The sequence below is a fragment of the Borostomias antarcticus genome (genome assembly GCF_949987555.1).
Source record: "Borostomias antarcticus genome assembly, chromosome: 16".
NCBI lineage: Eukaryota > Metazoa > Chordata > Actinopteri > Stomiiformes > Stomiidae > Borostomias > Borostomias antarcticus.
This window is the reverse complement of record NC_140249.1, coordinates 20,390,823-20,410,747: the sequence shown is the minus strand read 5'-3', so window position 1 is coordinate 20,410,747 and position 19,925 is coordinate 20,390,823. Positions and strand designations below refer to the sequence as shown.

The following is a 19,925-nucleotide window of genomic DNA, read 5'->3' as shown; positions in this document are numbered from 1 at the left end:
CTATATAAAATACTATAGCATAATTTATCTACTAACCAACTCTGTAGTACCACTATAGTAGCCTAATTTTCTAAAGTACGTGCCAAAACACCATAAAAAATACTATAGTAATTTGTGGTAGTTTTTTGGGGGTATTTCGATAGTAATACTATAGTATTTTTGGGGGGAGGATTATGGAGGACTAGGCTAATACACATTTAATGACAGGCCTAAAAATATAGGTTAATAAAAAATAGCCTATGTTCCTCTTTGTGAATTGTGATTATATATATATATATATCCAATATATATCCAAACACAAACACTGGCTCGGTACACAACACAATGAGTTCTTAATTTATGCATAAAATTCAACAGTAGCCTATGCTTTATTCACGAAATGTAATGTAGGCTAAGTGCAATCAGAAACTATGCTACCTGGGTCTTAAGTACCTCTAATGCACCTGTGTTGACCAGAAAGCTACTAATGTAGGCTAAATAATATTAAATGTCTTGTAATTGCCAGTCTGAATTGTCTATAATTCAAGGAACTAGTGAGGAGGATATCTAGTCCAGCCCCGGCAGCTAGTTCACTGCATTGCCCACATACCCCCATTTTTTCCCACACGACCTTGTTTTCAACATGGATGCCTAAAATATTTTCCAACTGTGTTGTTTACATGATAGAATTACAGTGAGCACGGGCTAATTGGCATGCCGTATAATAGTAGTTACACGAGTGAAAACCCGCCTTCATCATTCACTTTGTCGTGTACAAAGCGTCCACAGCGCGTTTACACTTCTACACAATTTTAAGTAAAACATTTCAGACAATACGATAACCAACGCGGAATGGCGACTGAAAGGGGCCAGTGAATATGAATAATGACAAAGCACAATGCCTTGGTGAATGATTGAGCTAGTTCTCGACCAATGGAATGACAGCAATCCTTTGACGACCAATGATCATCCAATTAAATGCCAGCTTTGCCAGTGGGCCTGGGCTTCGTTCGAATGTGTTCTGTGGCCATTCATGTTCCAGGGTTCGTGGTATCGCGCAACATTTCCTGCACTGATGCATGGTGGGCGAACGAAGGGATTGTTGGAAAATTTCTGAGGTTCGTATATAAATTGGTTTTTACCCAGTGTGCATTATTCCCTCAGCCATCTCTGAAAGGGACTACAACAGGGATTCTAGGCGAAGGATGGGTGGAATCGCATTAGCCTACAATAAAGTTGCCTTCAGAACCATTATTCTTATGTTATCAATAATTAGCTAATGGATTCCGTGTTCTTGTCGTTGTTGCCCAACTGCTTTCTCTCTAGTATGCGTCACTGTCTTAACCAGCTAGTTACTTTCAACAAAATTGAGTTGGCTAATGGCTAGCCTACGTTGTGGTGGATGTGAAATAAACTATTTAGCATTACCAATGGAAATGGCCTGAAAATAACGATGCTATCGAGGGATCAGCAAGAAAAGTAGCGTTAGCCTAGTGTGTTGGCGCTAATGGTTAGCCTTTAGACTGACGAACTGGTATTTTGGTCCGATGTCCCTAAACTAGCTCGTTACCTTCAGTGAGCTGTCTCCAGCGCTAGTGCCGACCAGTTACATATTGCAACAGTAGCCTACAAATGGCTCACAAAAGTTGCAAGTCATTTCAGAAGTGTAGCATATAGCAAACAGCTAGCTACACTAACATTTTGCCTTATCACGCATAACGCAATTTGCACGCATAATGATGTCTCACTGTCCACCACAACAATAGCAGACTGAAATAGGTCTGCGTTTGCGGCTGATCTATTAAAATAGCTTGCACGCACCTATAAGTAACCGTTATGCGCCATGCACACAAAGATTGGGGAGTAGGTGTTGAACTTTATGCAACTGCAGTTGGGCTGAAGAGACACTTGATCTGATAAGTATTAAAGTGTTAATACACATGTTGAATCAATGTCATTATTTAGCCTGTGCTTTCTCAATGAATAAATAAAAATGACGTGAAGTGAAATAAACATGTACAGTAGCCTACTTTGAAATATAACGGTTTTGTGTGTGCGCGCGCGCGTGTGTGTGTGCGCGCGCATCATTTGTGCAGATAGACCATGCTCTTGGCACAGATCAACCGGGACTCCCAGGGGATGACTGAGTTCCAGGACGCAGACGGCCAGTCAGTCACCCTCTGTCTGGCAGAGGCTGTCACAGTGGCAGGTGAGGTCTCTCAGGTCCAAAACAGGAAAGGTCAGACTTACAGTCCACTAACTGGCAGTGGCCAGGGACCGGCAACACTGATTTGAGTCATTGTGGAAGAATACAGGCAACTTTTAATCACATGTAAACAACAAACCATTGGGGTTAAACTCCAGTGCTGGCTATTTCTCTTATCTTAACCCCAGTTTGAAGATTGTGGATGTGTATTCACTTTAGTCTTTGAGGTTTGCTTTACAGGTTCATGGTGATGATTGGAATATGTAGAGGTGGGTCGTATGCCCACCTCCCTTGTTCTCTGTAAAGTGCATTGTGTTGCCTCTGGGTATGAAATGCGCTATACAAATAAAGCTTTGATTGATGATTGATTGATTGTGTTCATATTTTTGTAGATGGTGATCACATGGAGAGTATGGACATGGTGAGTCTTCAGGCTGTAACCCTAGCTGATGGCTCCACTGCGTACATACAGCACGACTCTAAAGGTAAGAATTTATCGCCTCTTATTTCCACTTAAAGGGACAATAAAGCAAAGAGCATCTCTCATATTCGGCATTTACCCCGAAAACATTACCTCTCGCCCTGCGCCGTCGCTGGGTCGGAGGTAAAGATGGCTGTCTTATGTCTTGTAAAAGTAAAATAAATCTGTAGATAACAAACAAATATCCTAATGAAGATCATTTATTGGTTGGATCAGTATAAAACACAAGATGAAGATATATTTTCCTTTATGGTGCAGTCAGTGTTAAACGCACGTTTATAATGAATAGGGTCAGGGAATGGGTTTACCCTAATAGCCATCATAACTATGCTGGGACTGTGTGGCAGGACAGGCCTGGCTAGAGATCTCAGTCTAATTGAAATGAGCAGCTTCCTTTTCAGACGGGCAGATTATGGACGGCCAGGTGATCCAGCTGGAGGATGGCTCTGCTGCCTACGTCCAGCATGTGTCCATGCCTAAGACAGGTAACGCTTGTGGCCCGTATTTATCTGATCATGCTGATGAAATTAAAGTGTTCATTTGAGTATAAAAGTCCCGTATCCAATTGATATTTATAATGTTGTCTGTGACATTTCTGTGTTGTAGGAAGTGACAGCTTGCAACTTGAGGATGGACAGGCTGTCCAGTTGGAGGATGGGACAACGGCTTACATCCATGCACCCAAAGGTACACGCGAGTCCCTGAGGATCAGGGGTGCAAACTTGTCACCTCTCAGCAAATTAATTAATCCAAAATAGGTCATTTGTGTATTTTGTGTCTTCGAAATGGGGGGGTGGGGTCTGGGTCTTGGTCTTGGTCTGCGTCTGCAAGAATAGAGTCACAGGGAATAAGGCTTCTGTACTTGGAGCCTGCACTCTCTATTATGTCTAGCTACTGTATGCTAGCTGTTGCTTGCTAGCACTTGTGGCCAGCCAGACTAGGCTACCTAGCTAATGCCTAATGATGCTAGCCGTTTAGCTAGACATATGGAACTAGATCGTAAAAAGACAGCGGAGGGAGGGGGTTTTATAAAGTAGCTTGTGTTTGTATGGGGCTGCTACGACGCGACACAAGCTTACTTTTACTTTCAAATAGGCGTTCTACGTCCATCTGTTTTGTACTACGATAAACTGGTACAAAGGCTGATAGTAGCCTACCAAAATCAATCAAAAACTTGACATGACTTAAAAACATTTTTGTCTGTTTCAACTACGGTAGTAAGGGCTCACATGCCCTTTGGACTCACTGTCAAACAGAGTGCCACAAGCAGTCTGCAACACAAGCAGAGTCTGCTATTATCAACTCGCAGTTTTAGTGTGCTACAGGTTCCCGTAAATGAGACCAACAGCAGGAACAAAAGAGACACCAGTACTTGAAAAGATAAGGGAAAATAAAAATGCCATTGACCGTGACAAAGCCTTATATCCTCATGCTAAAATCCACTGATGAGTGGATGAGTTTGCTCCCCTGGAGGATACAGAGATGTTTTATTTTATTTTTATCAGATTGTCAGTGCGCCCCTACCCATTGTTATTACTGTTAATTACATAAAGGTTTTCCATATGTTGATATGATAGGTCACTTATACAGGTAAATGTGGTGATATGATGGGTCAATTATACAGGTAAATGTGTTGATATCATCACAATTGGTTTCTTACACCTATCCAATCTTCTCAAGCGCTCTGGGATAGAGAAGTCATATTGGAATTGAAAACATGTCTCGGGTCTTCTTCTCTCAAAAACACGTTTCTTCAGTGAGACAAACCTACTAACTAATTCAACATAAAGGTCAAATAAAAGAACGCACATCCCCTCCCCTCTGCAGAGACCTACGACCAGAGCGGCCTGCAGGCGGTTCAGCTGGAGGACGGGAGCACGGCCTACATCCAGCACACGGTGCACATGCCCCAGTCCAACACCATCCTGGCCATCCAGGCCGACGGCACCATCTCCGACATGCATGGCGACACCTGCATCGACCCGGAGACCATCAGCGTGCTGGAGCAGTACACCACGAAGGTAGAGTCGCAGAGCGCTTACGGTGTCTAACGGGACGTTCGGGAACCGCTTTGCGTACTGCCGTGGTTCAATGCCGTCGATCTTACTGGGGGGTGAGCCCTTCGGTGTTGAGCTGCGGAATTCTGGGTTGGGAGCCGGCAGAGAGAACTCCGCCGGCTGGTCTCCCCGGCTGATCTCCCCGCCTGTGGTAGCCGTGGCCCTCAGTTGGCAGACTTTGCTTCGCTTGCGACGTTTAATTGCAGCTACTGACCACCAGAAGGTGTCTGCCTTGCCCCCACTGCTGTGGTTTAGTTTAGGCAACGCAATACAGGAAGTAGAAATTAAATGAGTCATTTTGATGAGTTTGAGTTTACTGTTGAAAGATGGAACTCAAGCATAAACGATAAAGCTAAGAGTCTTAGAACTTCATAGCCTTAGTAGGATGTTAATCACTGTTCTCCATTTTGTGGGTTCCCTCAGGTGGAGAACGTAGAGACCGTCTTGGGGCAGTATGGCAGAGACACAGATAATGGTGTCCATATGCAGGTACTGTAATTGTAACTACAGTACCGATGCAGTGCGTCCATAACTTCCCGTTTGTGGTTCCGGCAGTGTGTTCTAACTTCCTGTTCCTCATTAGATTGTGCTACAAGGTCAGGAGGGCAGGTCAGGAAGGGTCTCACATGTTGGGGAGAAGGCATTCCGCTGTGACCACGAGGGCTGTGGAAAACTGTACACCACTGCCCACCATTTGAAGGTAAGTGTGTGTGTGTGTGTATATGTATATACTGTATATAGTGTACATACAGTAGCCTATATATGCTGTATGTGAGTGTGTGTGAGTGTGTGTGTGTGTGTATATACTGTAAATAAATGTGCATGCATGCACATTCACCATTGTTTTAGTACCATTGTTGTTTTACAGCATGTCAAACCTACCCTCTAATTACTTGCCCACTCCGTCCTTACCTCGTCACTTGTTGTAATGTTAGTGTCAGTAATATATTATTTGTTTGGTGTGCCGTCGTTGCCAAACAGTGTTTCTTTGTGTTTCTCACAGGTTCACGAGCGATCCCACACTGGAGATAAACCTTACATCTGTGAATACCTGGGCTGTGGGAAGAAGTTCGCTACAGGTACAGTGTAGCAAACTACTGTGAGGGGGCCGGACTCTCACAGGTCACAGAACCTTGCTGAGTTCCACGTTGCAGACATATAACGAAACTTGACTGACTCTGTTCTCCGTGTTGTGTGTCTGATCCAGGGTACGGCTTGAAGAGTCATTCTCGCACACACACTGGGGAAAAGCCGTATCGCTGTCAGGAACTGAACTGCCGCAAGTCTTTCAAAACGTCCGGAGACCTCCAGAAGCACACAAGGACACATACAGGTACGATATACACGACAGAATTACAGCTATAGAAACGCTACTCAACTCAACAACACTGCACACTAGCAGAAAAACATACAGACACAGGTTATTTGATACTGAACACCGGTATTCGGGATTCTCTTTTTCGCTCTCAGTCTCTGTCCTGCAGGTCTAGTGAACATTTTGAAATGCGGTCTCTCTAATATGGCCTCGGCCTTGTCCGGTTTGCAGGAGAGAAGCCGTTCAAGTGTCCCGTGGAGGGCTGCGGGCGGTCGTTCACCACCTCAAACATCCGCAAGGTCCACATCCGAACACACACTGGAGAACGTCCGTACTACTGTTCCGAGCCCACGTGTGGACGGTCCTTCGCCAGCGCCACCAACTACAAGAACCATATGAGAATTCACACTGGTACGGATACCTGGTACACTTCTTTTTTTAAGCAGTCTTGGAGTAAAAAAAAACATCTGTAGTTGAACCTCATGTATCCAAACTTTGGTTTTTATAAAAATGTCACCTATCATTTTGCGATTCGATCATAAGAAGTGAGAAACAGTGTTGCATTATCCCTGAGTCATAATTCGTATCCAAACTATCTTTCTCCTCAGGAGAGAAACCCTACGTATGCACTGTGCCAGGCTGTGAGAAGCGTTTTACAGAGTACTCTAGCCTGTACAAGCACCATGTGGTTCACACGCCTTGCAAGCCCTATAACTGTAATCACTGTGGGAAGACCTACAAGCAGATCTCCACTCTGGCCATGCACAAACGCACGGCGCACAACGACACAGAGCCTATCGAGGAGGAGCAGGAGGCCTACTTTGAACCACCCGCAGGTGTGTGTGCGTGTGTGCGTGCGTGCGTGCGTGCGTGCGTGCGTGCGTGTGTGTGTGAGAAATGAATAATACTGTCATTCATAAGAGTTTGGTTCCAAAACTAGATAAACATCGACTTTTCACATTTGCATTTTATTATCAGAAAGCTTATTATTAATAGGTACGTACCTTATCTATGTGTGAACTATTTCTGTTATCAGATTAATGTATCTTAAAATGCGCTTGTCCGCAAAATGCTATGATATCTAAACAATAATGTCAAATAACTCACTTTTCTCAAAATGGATATATCTCATTTTGCAACCAAGCTTGTATCATTGAGAATGACAACACATTGTACTCATATTATTCATTCATTTATTCATGGATGACTTGGTCAAATGAACATGCTGACTTTCACACTGATGTGTTTCCCATGTCCCCCCGCCTGATGCCAGATGCCATTGACGACCCTAACGTCACCTACACCACCATAGTGGAGGTGGAGGATTCTGGGTCGGAGCAGGTGGCCGTGGAGCCCCAGGACGCCATGGCTCAGCATGTCCTGGTCACGCAGGACGGAACACAGCAGGTGAGTGTTGAGACTGGGGGTTGTTATGAACTATTTGTAGCCCCCTTTGCTTATTTTGGTCTTACTGTCCTACCCCAGGGAAGGCTCCAGTTGGATGTCATTGTGGAAAAAAATTAATTTCAGATGACTTTCCGATTTCCGATTTCCTGACATGTACTCACCTCTTTACTGCTGTATGTTATTTCTAAGTAGGTTCCAGCTAAAAATGTTGTTTCAGAAGAACCTTTGATTATGTATGTAATTTTGTTGTTCAGAGCGATTGAGGATGTGATGATTTGATACCACCGGACATTCAGTGGCATCGGTATTGAGGGATATTGTGTTGCTACTGTATGGAGCTGCATGATAGAATAAGCTGACGCCATTTTTCTCGTTCTGCAGGTCAGTATCTCAGAGGCAGATCTGCAAGCCATGGGCGGCACCATTACCATGGTAACATCAGAGGGGACCACCATAACCATCCCAACACATGAGCTGACATCACATGGAGCTCACTCCGTCACCATGGTGACGACGGACGGCTCAGATGGACAGGTATCTTTTACACCAGTCCTTTTGGTTTCCATCATCTAGTCTGTGTTTAGTCAACAGTTTAGTTGAGGGTAGTTGAATAGAATTGACCGAAACATGGTTGTCTCTGTTGGCTCTGACATGGCCTATTCAGTGCTCTATCAAATAACAGTCTCAGTAAGCAGGTAAGTGTCCTGTCTAGAGGACCTTAGCACCTTCCTAGCTGACTCAGGTCGGTTGTGTCCAGCCAGTGAGGAGATGTATTGAACAGTCAGTTGGTGGCTGGTAGGAAGGACCTCTGAAAGCGCTCCATTGAGCACTGTGGCAGAACTATGGCTGAAGTTGCTCCTCTGCCTGACCAGTGTCATGCGTCTCAACTCTGCGCCCTGTCCCATGTTGTCTCCATGTTATGTACCACGACTAGGGCTGGGTATCGGTACTCGATACCTTGTAGTACTGGATCGAAACAAACTGATACCAAGTAGCATCGAAACGTCTTCAGTCAAACCAGTACTTCATTTGATCCTTTTTGTATTGAGATCTAGGAAAAAAATATGTTGTAATATGGTCCAATCACCGCAAGCGTTCTTCAATTTAATGCGACGCGTGATTGGCCCATTACAGCTACAATCCGTCTGGTGAAATCCACTGCAACTGCGAGTTGTTGACACAGTTTAGCACGCTGAGGTAATGCCACCAAAACGCTCAAATGTATGGTTATACTACACGCCTATGGCGTATGGTAAAAATAAATGCATAAAAACGCGGATTTCCCCCATTACCTAGCTAGCTAGCATTATCCGCCCTACTGTAATGCATTGCTTAGTGCATTGGTTACTTAGTGGTAGTTTTAACTTCTGTAGCAGCGAAATGTGTTTAGGCTAATGTTATTAACTAATGTTATGCTTAATGTTAAGACCCCCCTAGGCCTACTACCATCACAACTGCTACTGCTGATGTTGACACACCGTTCACATTAGCTGCAAGGTCACGGATGACTAAAAAATGTGTGTCACTGTCAGTAGTTATATTGTAATAAATGCAGTTTAATACTCTTTTAAACACTTTCAAAATGTATTCTTGTAAAAATGATTTGAATGTGGGAGGATTGATGGCATTTTACACAACTGAATGCTTCCATTCACATGATGGTAATGGGATGGAAAAAATGCAAATAGAAATTCAAAGTATCGATTGAAGTATTCATTTGGTATCGGTATCACTTTAAGGGTACCGGTATTGGTACTGGTATCGTAATTTTTGAAATGATACCCAGCCCTAACCACGACCGAAGGCAAATTCCTAGTACATTGAAAAACTGCATGGCAATAAACAAATTCAGATTCTGACATAGTCCATGATTGGCAGCTGTTTGGCTAGTATTTGTCTCTCTGTGTCTTAAGTAACCGTAACTGTGTCTCTCTCTACAGCAGGTGGCGATAATGACACCAGACATGACCTCGTACCAGACGGTGGAGGAGGCATGCTATGGACAGGAACAGGAGCAGCATGTGGTCTCGTCCAGCTCTCACCCTGTCACCCTATTGGCTACCTCCAATGGCACTCACATCGCTGTGCAGGTAGGTTGCAAAACACCCAAGTATGGACAGACTGAAACCTGTGCAGTCTTAGTTTATTAAAAGGAGGAAATGTCACCCAATGATACACAGGCTAGAAATAATAATGAATGATGGATTAACTAAACCTTTAATTTGCATATAATAACCAATTAAAAAAAGCTGTTCATTTAGCAAGTCATTGCATAGATCCTCTGCATTATTGAGAAAACCCTCAGAAACCCTTGATGTGTCTGTGATCACTCAGTCACAACAGTTTCAGTCGAGACCACCAGTGATACTGAGAGGAATCGGCGCTAACTGAGCCTAAACTGTTTGCTGTGGGATAATCCCAACCTCGTCCCCACCCTGCTCAACTATGCTCAAACACACAGGTGAAAATGGTGGGTAGGTGGGGTTGAGACTGGGGCTTAGCAGCAGTAGCTATGTGTGCTAAAGGCTGTAACACCAGCCCCCCCTCTGTTTCAAATGTTTACCTAACTGCTGTACCACTCAGACACTATCCACAGGATCAATGGGTTTACATGTAACCCAGAGCCAAATTGACTGCCATTGTCATTTGGCCCACAGTGACTTCCTTTATATTAGTATATCATCTTACACCAAGAAACTCAAGCGTCTGATTGATTTACAGTGCAGGATTCATCAAACATCGGTCTAAATCACACAGCACAGAAGGAAATTGTTGGAATTTGTCCTCAGGTTTCCAGTAACCACCACTTCTGTCTGTCTACTGTCCTGTGGCCTTTGTATAAACATAAACATTGACCAACAATGCCCTAAACAAATGCAATGTTGTAGTCCATGCCACTTATACAATAGCTGTTATTATATAAACACCTACTGTGTACTGTCACAGAAATAGATTTTAGATACAACTCCAGCATGCATACAGAGCAGCACAACGACATACAACCATGTCCGAAATCTTTTACAACATGTTAATCAAAGTCCTTAGGCACTATCACAGGACATCAGAGCTACAAACTGCCGAGCAGAACAATCCATTGTTCAACCCAGTATGGCCGTCAGAAGTTAGCACATTGTTTCTTTCTCCCCTATCTGTCTCTCTGTCATGTTAATGTGAACGCAACCACTCTCTCAGCCAGGGTCGTTGACAAAACAAAACAATTAATTGACCAGGAAGTGGGTGTGATTTGGGGAGGGTGGGGGCCCCCACCTTTTAAATAGATTAGTGCTGATTACACATCTACAGTAATCTTATCAGGAGTGTAAAGTTCTGTCAGTGATTGATATTCATGTTATCCTCTATGCTTCCCTTCTAGCTAAGCGACCAGCCATCATTGGAAGAAGCCATCAGAATAGCATCAAGAATACAACAAGGAGAGTCGCCAGGACTAGAAGATTGACACCAAGCCCAAGGACTATAATATCAACTAGTAGAAAAGAGACTTGAAATCATCAGTCTTCCTCTATTTTCTAGATCATACACACATAAAGTTAGCTTATTATGTGTATATACGTTTTGATAACTGGAGCCCTGTGATCTCCCTGCACTCAGACAGAAGGATTTCTAATATTTTATGGTGCACACTGCAATGTACAGCTGATTCTGTTTCTAATAAAAAAGATAATATTGTGAACAGTTGACTGCTCATTTGGTTTGATTATAATATATTCAGACAAATATAGGACTCTCACTTTGCTGTGAAAGCAAGGTGTAGCATACTATTACTTATTGCTAGTTAGGCCATCACAGATCTTAGAATCTGGAGATTACATTTAGTTTATACATTCTGATCTGAAAATTATGATATTAAAATTTTTCCTGGTTATATCCCGGGGGTAAATTGCACTGTTACAGCATCAAAAGACCACATTCCAGCTAGATACAAATGTACAATAGATAGCCTACAAAATATACAGAAATCCAAATATAAGTAGGCCTATAATATAATAGTAGTGTGATGTGACTACAATGTTGTGTAATAGAGTGTAATGTAACTAATCTGTCCTCAATAGTAGAAACATCAAAACCAAAGAACCCTTTGTTCAGCGTGTCGAAATAATAGGGTGCATTTAAGGTTGTTTGACTTCAGCAACTTCGACTTGATGAAAGGCTTTCATTCGCGCCAAATTGACGTTCGGGTAACGATGACGTAGCACCTACTGGAACGCCCATCTTTCAAATTCTCAAGGTGCGCTCTCATTGGCTGAGAGACAGGTCATTTGACCAACGGTCGCGGGAAGTACTTCGCCACGCGCTTGATAGGAGGGCAGTTTCATTCAAACTATTTTGTAAACATAGCCACTGAGTTTTGGGTGAAAGCTAATTTTAATAACTGGGTATGCAATTAGTAAATTAAGCGAGTAACCTAGGTTTAGGTTCGACGGCCGGAGGCCTTGGCGTACTTTCGGTGAGTGTAGTGCATACGTTTCCCTAACGTTACTCGGTCTGGGCGAAGGAAGAATTGCTGTTCAGCCATTTTTTTTCAAAGAAAAACTTCGACTTTACTTTCTGGCTAGCTTGTTAACTTGAGTTTGCTAGCGAAGTTACTATCCACAGGGGCGTGTAGCTGGTTAGCTTACGAGGAAAAATGAGCTACAGTTGCCGCAGACATGGAACTCCGTCTCCGGTTGTTAGACCAATTCGTCAAAAGTTACAATTTGCATCGAGCGACGGAGAAGACGACCCCGTAGAGGACAGCCTGGGGGCCGAGTCAGGCTTCACAGAACTGGACTCGCCCATGCAGCTGCGAAGGGACACGGCGGACAAACAGGACAGCAGCCCGTTGAACCGGACTAGGGAGGAGGATGATGGGGAGCTGTGGGATGAGGAAGGATTCGACTCCCCGTCTCTATCGCGCAGTAGCGATATCCTAATGAAAGGTTCCCCGTCTCCACGGAAAAGCCTTCGGGTCTACGGGGGTTCCCCGGAGCGATCTTACATTCAGGACGATGGGGAAGGCTCGTCACCCATCCCGGACTGTCCCGACACACCTCCGCACAAAACGTTCAGAAAACTTCGCCTTTTTGATACTCCACACACACCAAAGGTTTGTACGCAAACTTTAACTTTAGTCAACTTAGCTATTTTGAACAGCGGTTCACGTTGTTATAGCGACTGTTTAGCATTTGACGTTTAATTTAGGCCGAGTATTCGATCAAATGCATTATCTTTATTAATGTTAAATGTCTGCAACGACATTTTGTGGAAAAAGACTTTGTGTAAAGATCAAGAAGTCATTTTCAAACTTTAAAGGTAGCTAACTAGCTGTCAGATGGCCACGGCCCAATGACCCACTTTCAAGGTAACGTACATTACATAATGGGTCTACAATCTGGTACAGCCTGCCAATGACTAATTCAAAATCGGATTAAGACTTCTCTCTACTTTGTCCGAGGCCAAGGGACTATAGCTCGTTTACATCATGAGGAATGAGCTGACATAATAAGTGTCATATTTAATAGTTAGTTGCGGATTAATTATTTCTGAACATTTGTGCCTTTTATATAAGTTGTTTGACTTGATGAACGGGTTTAAATGTTACTAATCATGTCTGTCCTCTCCATGCAGAGTTTGCTTTCTAGAGCCAGAGGCTCTGGCTCAGGTTCCTCCAACAGGAGAGTGGCCCTCTTCAAGAATGTGGAATCCAGGGAAAAATCTGGCCTGGACTCTGGTAACGGCAAGAGAAGCCAGACCCCCTTGGTTAACTTCAACCCCTTCACCCCCGACTCACTCCTCATCCAGTCTGCCACGCAGCAGAGGAACAATAGGAAGAGAGCCCACAGGAATGAGTAAGCCACTCACCTAACACTGCGGATGAGCACAACACATTTTAGTTTAGATATGAAACTACAGTATATACCCACACCAAACTTTTCTTATGCAGCCTTTCATTGTTCTGAATTGCCAACTCTGTAGGTAAAACCATATCAAGATTCAACATGCAGTTTATGACATGGTTTAATCTTTTGACACCTGGTTGTTTGTTTTTCTCGATGGACACATTGAAGCCCATTGTTGTAGTAACCAGGTTCGTTAAATCCGTTGACTAAGCATGACTAAGGCAGAGGGAGATCTGGCAGGAAACCAAGACTTCATGGTCACTAATGATCTCTTGCCATGTGCTTGTGAAAATCTCATTGCCGCCCCCTAGTGAGTTGAATGTGTACTAACAACCAACTCTTTTGTCTGGTCTCACTCAGCTCCTGTGGTGAGGACATGGAAGCCAGTGATGCTGAAACGGAGGAAGAAATCCTGCCCCCTTCTAAGGTATCTATTCTACCTTTTACTCCATAGTCTTTATCAATATCAGTAGTTAATTCTGACACTGTTTTGGGGACATGTCTGTTTATGGTTTGGATAAGAGTTTAGACCTGTAACGTCAAGACATTTTTTGTTGTTGTAGTAAAGTTATTCGTTTATATAAACATTTTAAAAAATGTTTTCATCCCCTTTCAGAGGATCACCATGATGGAGAGCAACATGATGTCCAGGTATGCCTCGGAGTTCCATGAGCTGGAGAAGATTGGCTGTGGGGAGTTTGGCGCGGTCTTCAAGTGTGTGAAAAGGCTAGATGGCTGCATCTACGCCATCAAACGCTCAAAGAAGCCTCTGGCTGGATCTGTGGATGAGTAAGTGAAGAGATTGTTGTTTTTTTTCCCCAACGGGAATGAGGGTTATTCGGATCTGAAATGTTCGTAACTCTGAAAGTGATGTCATAATACACCAAATTGACAGAATTGAATATTTTGTTTACACTCAGAATAAATACCCTCTATAACAAATGGAAAGGCATTGAAATTGCCCTAATAACCAACTACTAGTGCAGTCAAATCACAAATGAATGTCCCTGCAGTGCACACTCTCACTGACTGAAAATATAGGAAACATGAGTTGCAATACAGCAGTGACTGAGAACCAAGCTTCACAAAACTCATGTCTGGTAGCTTTCTTTTAAGGAATCTCAAAACAAAGGTCATTTTAAAGCTCACGTTAGAGTGAAATGCTCAATTTGATGGCAAGTTGTGTGTGATGTCTTTTTTTAAATAATATGCGGTTATCTAGGCTTAGTAGGCTAACCTATCTTAAGAAGAATAAACAGAATTCTGAACTGAGAAACAAGTTCAGAACATTTTGAACTTCCAATGTCTGAATTGAGATTCCATTGTCAATACAACAAACAAACCTTGGAACGTTTGGGGCCAGCCCTAGTCTAAAGATGTATTAGAGTCTTGAGTAAAACAGCAAGTCCACTGTTTATTAATCCTTTATTTATACAGGCTTGTCTAATTTGAGGTTTCCATCTCTTTTTTTCAAGAGAGACCTCTCCAGGGAGTAAACAAGTGTTGGAGAACTGTACTTATGTCACCCTTCCCTTCTCTACCAGGCAGAATGCTCTCCGTGAGGTGTACGCCCACGCTGTCCTGGGCCAACACCCCCACGTGGTGCGCTACTACTCGGCATGGGCTGAGGACGACCACATGCTCATCCAGAATGAGTACTGCAATGGCGGCACGCTCTCGGACACCATTACAGAGAACTACCGCCGGCTGAGCTTCCCGACTGAGCTGGAGCTGAAGGACCTGCTGCTTCAGGTGACGCATGGCCTCAAGTACATCCACTCCACCTCGCTGGTGCACATGGACATCAAACCAAGTGAGTACTCCAAAGGGGTAACGTCTTTGTCATTTGTTGGAAATGCTTGACTTTAGATGGTAGAGAAAAGGAAAAAACATGGATGAGGGACTAGTTCTTGGTCTGGGGCTTCGTGTCTAACTTTTCCCCTTTCTTGCGATGTTCACCTTTTTCATGCTGCCTAGAGCACATCCCTAATCCTGTTGTTGCTTATTGCAAGCATTTGACTTATTCTCACTACCACCGGTGACAAAAGCTAACCAGACTTGCTTTTCTTGTCTCTCAGGCAACATCTTCATCTCACGCAAGTCCATCGCCAGCGTAGATGTATGTGACGGAGAGGATGACGACACTGACGGGTTGACCACCAGTGTTGTATACAAAATAGGTCAGTTCCTACAAGCCCTCTTCATTACATAGCTTTGACTCTTCAAGCCAAGCGTTGCTATCTGTATCTGATCAGCTGGGAATTTTTCTAACAAGTCTGTTTTTTTGTTCAGGTGACCTTGGCCATGTGACGAGGGTGAACAACCCTCAAGTGGAAGAGGGAGACAGCAGGTTTTTGGCCAATGAGGTACTTCAAGAGGTAAGTGTCTTGTCTCACTCAAAAATCATTCTTTGGATACTCCAGTCTCATAAAATCATTCTTTGGATACTCCAGTCTCATAAAATCATTCTTTGGATACTCCAGTCCCAGTCTTATCAAATTATTCTTTGGATACTCCAGTCCTGATCACAACAATCTTCTCTTATAGGACTACAGTAGCTTGATGAAGGCAGACATATTTGCCCTGGCTCTGACTGTGATCAGTGCTTCGGGGGCGGAGCCTCTGCCCACCAATGGCGACAAATGGCATGATATCCGCCAGGGGAAGCTGCCTCCGGTTCCTCAGGTGCTCTCTCAGGAGTTCCTGGAACTTCTGAAGGTAAGAACACTTGACTTGATGCTCCTTATTGTATGTAAAACATTCAAATCAATGTTATCGCATATTGTGGAACTTTTAAAAATGATTTGTTGTTCATGGTTAACCCTTTGATTAACATTTTAAAAAAAATATTTGTAAAAGCTATATTAAAAAAATCAGAAAATCTTGCATTCCAACACTTCCTGAAAGCTGAGAAACTGCACTTTCTAGTAATATAGGAAATACCAATTCATATTGGCCACTGTACTCACCCTACTAAAAGGGTTAACTGATGTTATTGAGTTCATACGGCTGTGGTTGTTGGGGATGTCTGTCCATACTTGTTAGGCAGGCACTGACCTCTGCTCTGTCCCTCCTGCAGCTGATGATCCACCCTGACCCCACCAAACGGCCGTCCACTTCTGACCTCATCAAACACCCTGTTCTGCTGACTGCTGCCAGAATGAGCGCCGACCAGCTCCGTGTAGAGCTCAACGCTGAGAAGTTCAAGAACGCCCTGCTCCAAAAGTACGTTTGTCAACGATCAATATAGACTAAGCTCAAAGCTAAAGCCTAATTTATACTTCGTGAGCCCATAGCTCTGTGCATTTATAATCAATGAGCCGTGCCCTGCTGTGTCCATGTCCAAAGACTACAAAATAACACAATCATGCTATGTTGTTACCAAACAAGAAAATGTTTCTCATCTCCTAGCAACACAGAACGCTTCGTCTCTCCAGGCCAGTCAACCAATCAAATATGTGTGACATATAACGACATATATAATGATGCGGTGTGAGCCGCTAGAAATTTGAGGTGGTACAAGACAAGCGGCTCACAGCCTGGGAGACCTTCCAAATGATGTCAATGAGCCAAAAATGTGTCTCACAAAGTATAAATTAGGCTTAAGAGGTTGGTTTTGACACTGATAAAGTGTACTCTTAGACTAAAAATAATGCCTTTGACGAGACTTAATCTGCAGACAGGAAAACTGCCATTAGATGCGTCAGTAACTTCTTGCATTGCAGATTTTAAATCTCGATCATTTAATTAATTTGCCTGACTAAGTGTGTTCATTTGCCCTCTCTAGGGAGCTGAAGAAAGCCCAGATAGCCAAAGCTGCAGCTGAGGAGATGGTTCTATCCACAGACCGGGTCCTGACCCGCTCCACAGTCCAGTCCAATCCCAGAACCTCCAGACTCATCGGCAAGAAGATGAACCGGTCGGTCAGCGTGACGATTTACTGACACACTTAATAATAAGAAATCACATCCCGCAAGTGGGGAGCAACATTGGTGCTGGATCATCGACTTCAAACATCCAATGAGATGTGGAGAGTAAGGTTGGATATGGAACTTGAGATTTCCGTTGTCATGGAAAAGGACAAATCCAATTCAGACTTGTGGGTGGACTATTAGCTGATCCTGTGTGGAATTTGTCAAGGATGGAAGTTACCTTTTCAACTTCACTCGGTTCATTCAATGCTAGCCCTGCAGTAGCTACTTCACCCTTTCGTTGGTCCCCTAAGTCACTTAGACGAACGCCAGGACTCTCCAGTCTCCCTGCACTTCTTCCTGTAAACATGGACTCGCTCTTCAATAGAGGGGCGACATTGAAAGCCCTACTCTGTGTGGACATGCCAGACCACAGATGTGCGCACCTTACTGCCTGTCAAATGACCGTTGCCAAGCACCAGAGGGTCTGCTGTTTAATAGAGCACTTTGGAGGCAATGATTGGGGAGAACCATTTTTTGCTACTCAAAAAATGAAAAAAATGCTGCTGCTATTCATGTTTGTCTGTTCAAATGGGTTGGTGGATTTTCTCAGTCCAAGTGGGGATGAATTGAAATCATTGTCGGAGGCTCTTGAGACTTTTTTGGAATAATAACAAATGACTTTAGATATTCCTTTAGCTTCTTGTTTTCTACCTGCAATTTGTAGGAGTGGGAAATGGATAATGTATGTGTAAGTAATTCTCATCAAATCTGGTATAATTAAGTTAAAGTTTGGTGAATTAACCTTTGTTGACAAGGTTGAAACTGGTGTGTGTTAAACTACTTGGAGTCAACTAGAGCCGCCAAGCCTGCCTGTAGCATTAAACAATCATTGTCCTGTTCTACGGATTCTCATGTGTTGTGAATAGATGACGCAACCGTTTGTTCACCTGCTGTTGCAAGGTGTATTCTTTTGTTTCAGTGTAATCCCCTCCCCCAACAAACATGCTGTTATAACCTGTACAGTTGTTCTTTTAATAAATTCTTATCAAATTCATACCTTAATTTACACTCAGACATGTTTCTTATCCCAAATGTCATCCTGTATGTATGCGATTCCAAGATGAGTAAGCTACATTTAAAGCTACATGAGATATTCATATTAATTCAAGCCCAGTTGTAAATCTTCCTGACAGATATAGTGAGGTCACTTGAGCATTTTCCCACAACTTCTACACTACAGTATAATTTATTTTAGCCCTGTGGCATCAAGGAACACCAGGGACACAAAACACAGAAACTGGAATACTCGCAGGACTCTGATTCAGGAAATGTATAATATACCCATATTCAATTGTGAGAGATGATTGTGAGCTTTACATTAGAAGGGCTAGACTAACTAGGCCAAAGCCAGTTAGGTCACAAACTGGTCTATTTAATCCCATATTCAGTATATTGTTAGTGATGGGCATATGTGAAGGTTACATTATTGTTATCAAGCTTTGTGTGTACTTAGAAGGTGTTAACAAGGGTAGAATCACCACACTCATCTGACTCCCAAAGTTGAAAGTCAGGTTCTGGATGTCTGCATGTCAGTCCATTTGACAGGATGAGCAACTTGGCATTTTGCATGAACGCATACACCTGCATGTTAGCGGCAGCTCCCTGGTGGCGAGCGACCGAAGGCCTGCAAGCCTTCTTCAAGAGCGACTTTGTGAAGAAAGACTGTCAAGCAAAGCCTTAGTACTCCAGTTTTCCCTGCCCTCTTTCAAATGTCATGCTGTCACTGTCACTTATCCAATCAAGCTCACCATTACTGTCGTGTAACGCCCCCCCCAGGCACCCTTGGTGAGTTCCTGGAGGAGCTTGACACATTAGTCTCGCACTTCCCTGATACTGACTCCACACTCATCCTTTTCAGCGACGTCAACATCCAGAGTGAGAAATTGGAACCTCTTCTCTCTTTCCTCCTTTGACCTTCACCTCTCCTCCTCCTACTCACAAGGCTGTTTCTAGACACTGTTCCACCCCTAACCTCTGTCACTCCCCTCCATCTCTCTGACCACTATAAGAGGATGAGCCAGAGAGAGAGGAGGAGGAGGAGGATGAGCCAGAGAGAGAGAGGAGGAGAGAGGATGAGCCAGAGAGAAAGAGAGTAGAGGAGCCAGAGAGAGAGGAGGAGGAGAGGCCCGCCGGCCCGCCTCCTCCTCCTCTTTCTCTGGCTCCTCCTCCTCCCCTGTAATGTCAGGCTCACAATTAAATAATATGGGTATGTTATACATTTCCTGAATCATTAGAGTCCTGTGAGTATTCCAGTTATTGTATTTTGTGTCCCCGGTGTTCCTAGATTCCACTGTGCTAAACGAAAGTAGTTTAAGCGAAAATTGTGGGGAAATGTGTGTCGTTGTCGATTTAAAGAGCTCAAGTGACCTCTATATTTGTCAGAAAGATTCACAGATGGACTTGAATGAAAGCTAAGAAGGCCCCCTTTAAATGATGCCAAACACAATATTATAAAACACTGAAAAATGTCCTTACTATGAGCCTAAACCAGGATATGAACCAGCGTCTGAAATGCAATTTACTTCAGGGGGCGGGTAACTTCCTGACCTGGTTACTATGACACAGCTACCACTCAGGAATGGTTATTAGGCTATATCAAAACATAATCT

The 19,925-nt window shown here is 43.5% G+C and overlaps 2 protein-coding genes across 5 annotated transcripts; both read left to right on the top strand.

Annotated features, from left to right (window-relative positions):
- The first annotated feature begins 966 nt into the window (after positions 1–966).
- Positions 967–11,097, top strand: znf143b (zinc finger protein 143b). 4 transcript variants are annotated; one of them, XR_014630822.1, is made up of 17 exons: positions 967–1,097; positions 2,076–2,188; positions 2,578–2,670; positions 3,056–3,151; positions 3,273–3,353; positions 4,494–4,687; positions 5,147–5,212; positions 5,307–5,423; positions 5,727–5,802; positions 5,931–6,056; positions 6,270–6,449; positions 6,647–6,874; positions 7,312–7,445; positions 7,827–7,979; positions 9,386–9,535; positions 9,780–9,906; positions 10,819–10,916. XR_014630822.1 is itself a non-coding variant. In XM_084450706.1 (16 exons), the coding sequence occupies exons 2-16, from the start codon at positions 2,083–2,085 to the stop codon at positions 10,900–10,902; spliced, it is 1,884 nt and encodes a 627-aa protein (XP_084306832.1). In that variant the 5' UTR covers positions 967–1,097; positions 2,076–2,082; the 3' UTR covers positions 10,903–11,097. The 4 variants fall into 4 exon arrangements, 2 of the variants coding, with proteins under 2 accessions (XP_084306832.1, XP_084306833.1); XR_014630823.1 differs by having other exon boundaries at positions 9,780–9,915; positions 10,819–10,881; XM_084450706.1 differs by lacking the exon at positions 9,780–9,906 and having other exon boundaries at positions 10,819–11,097.
- Positions 11,098–12,090: 993 nt separating this feature from the next.
- Positions 12,091–17,286, top strand: wee1 (WEE1 G2 checkpoint kinase; the record flags this gene model as incomplete). Its single annotated transcript, XM_084451204.1, has 10 exons — positions 12,091–12,549; positions 13,071–13,291; positions 13,703–13,769; positions 13,959–14,131; positions 14,887–15,155; positions 15,421–15,522; positions 15,635–15,720; positions 15,890–16,060; positions 16,422–16,567; positions 17,130–17,286. 10 exons carry the CDS (start codon positions 12,091–12,093, stop codon positions 17,284–17,286), a joined length of 1,851 nt encoding a protein of 616 aa, XP_084307330.1.
- Between the last annotated feature and the right edge of the window lie 2,639 nt (positions 17,287–19,925).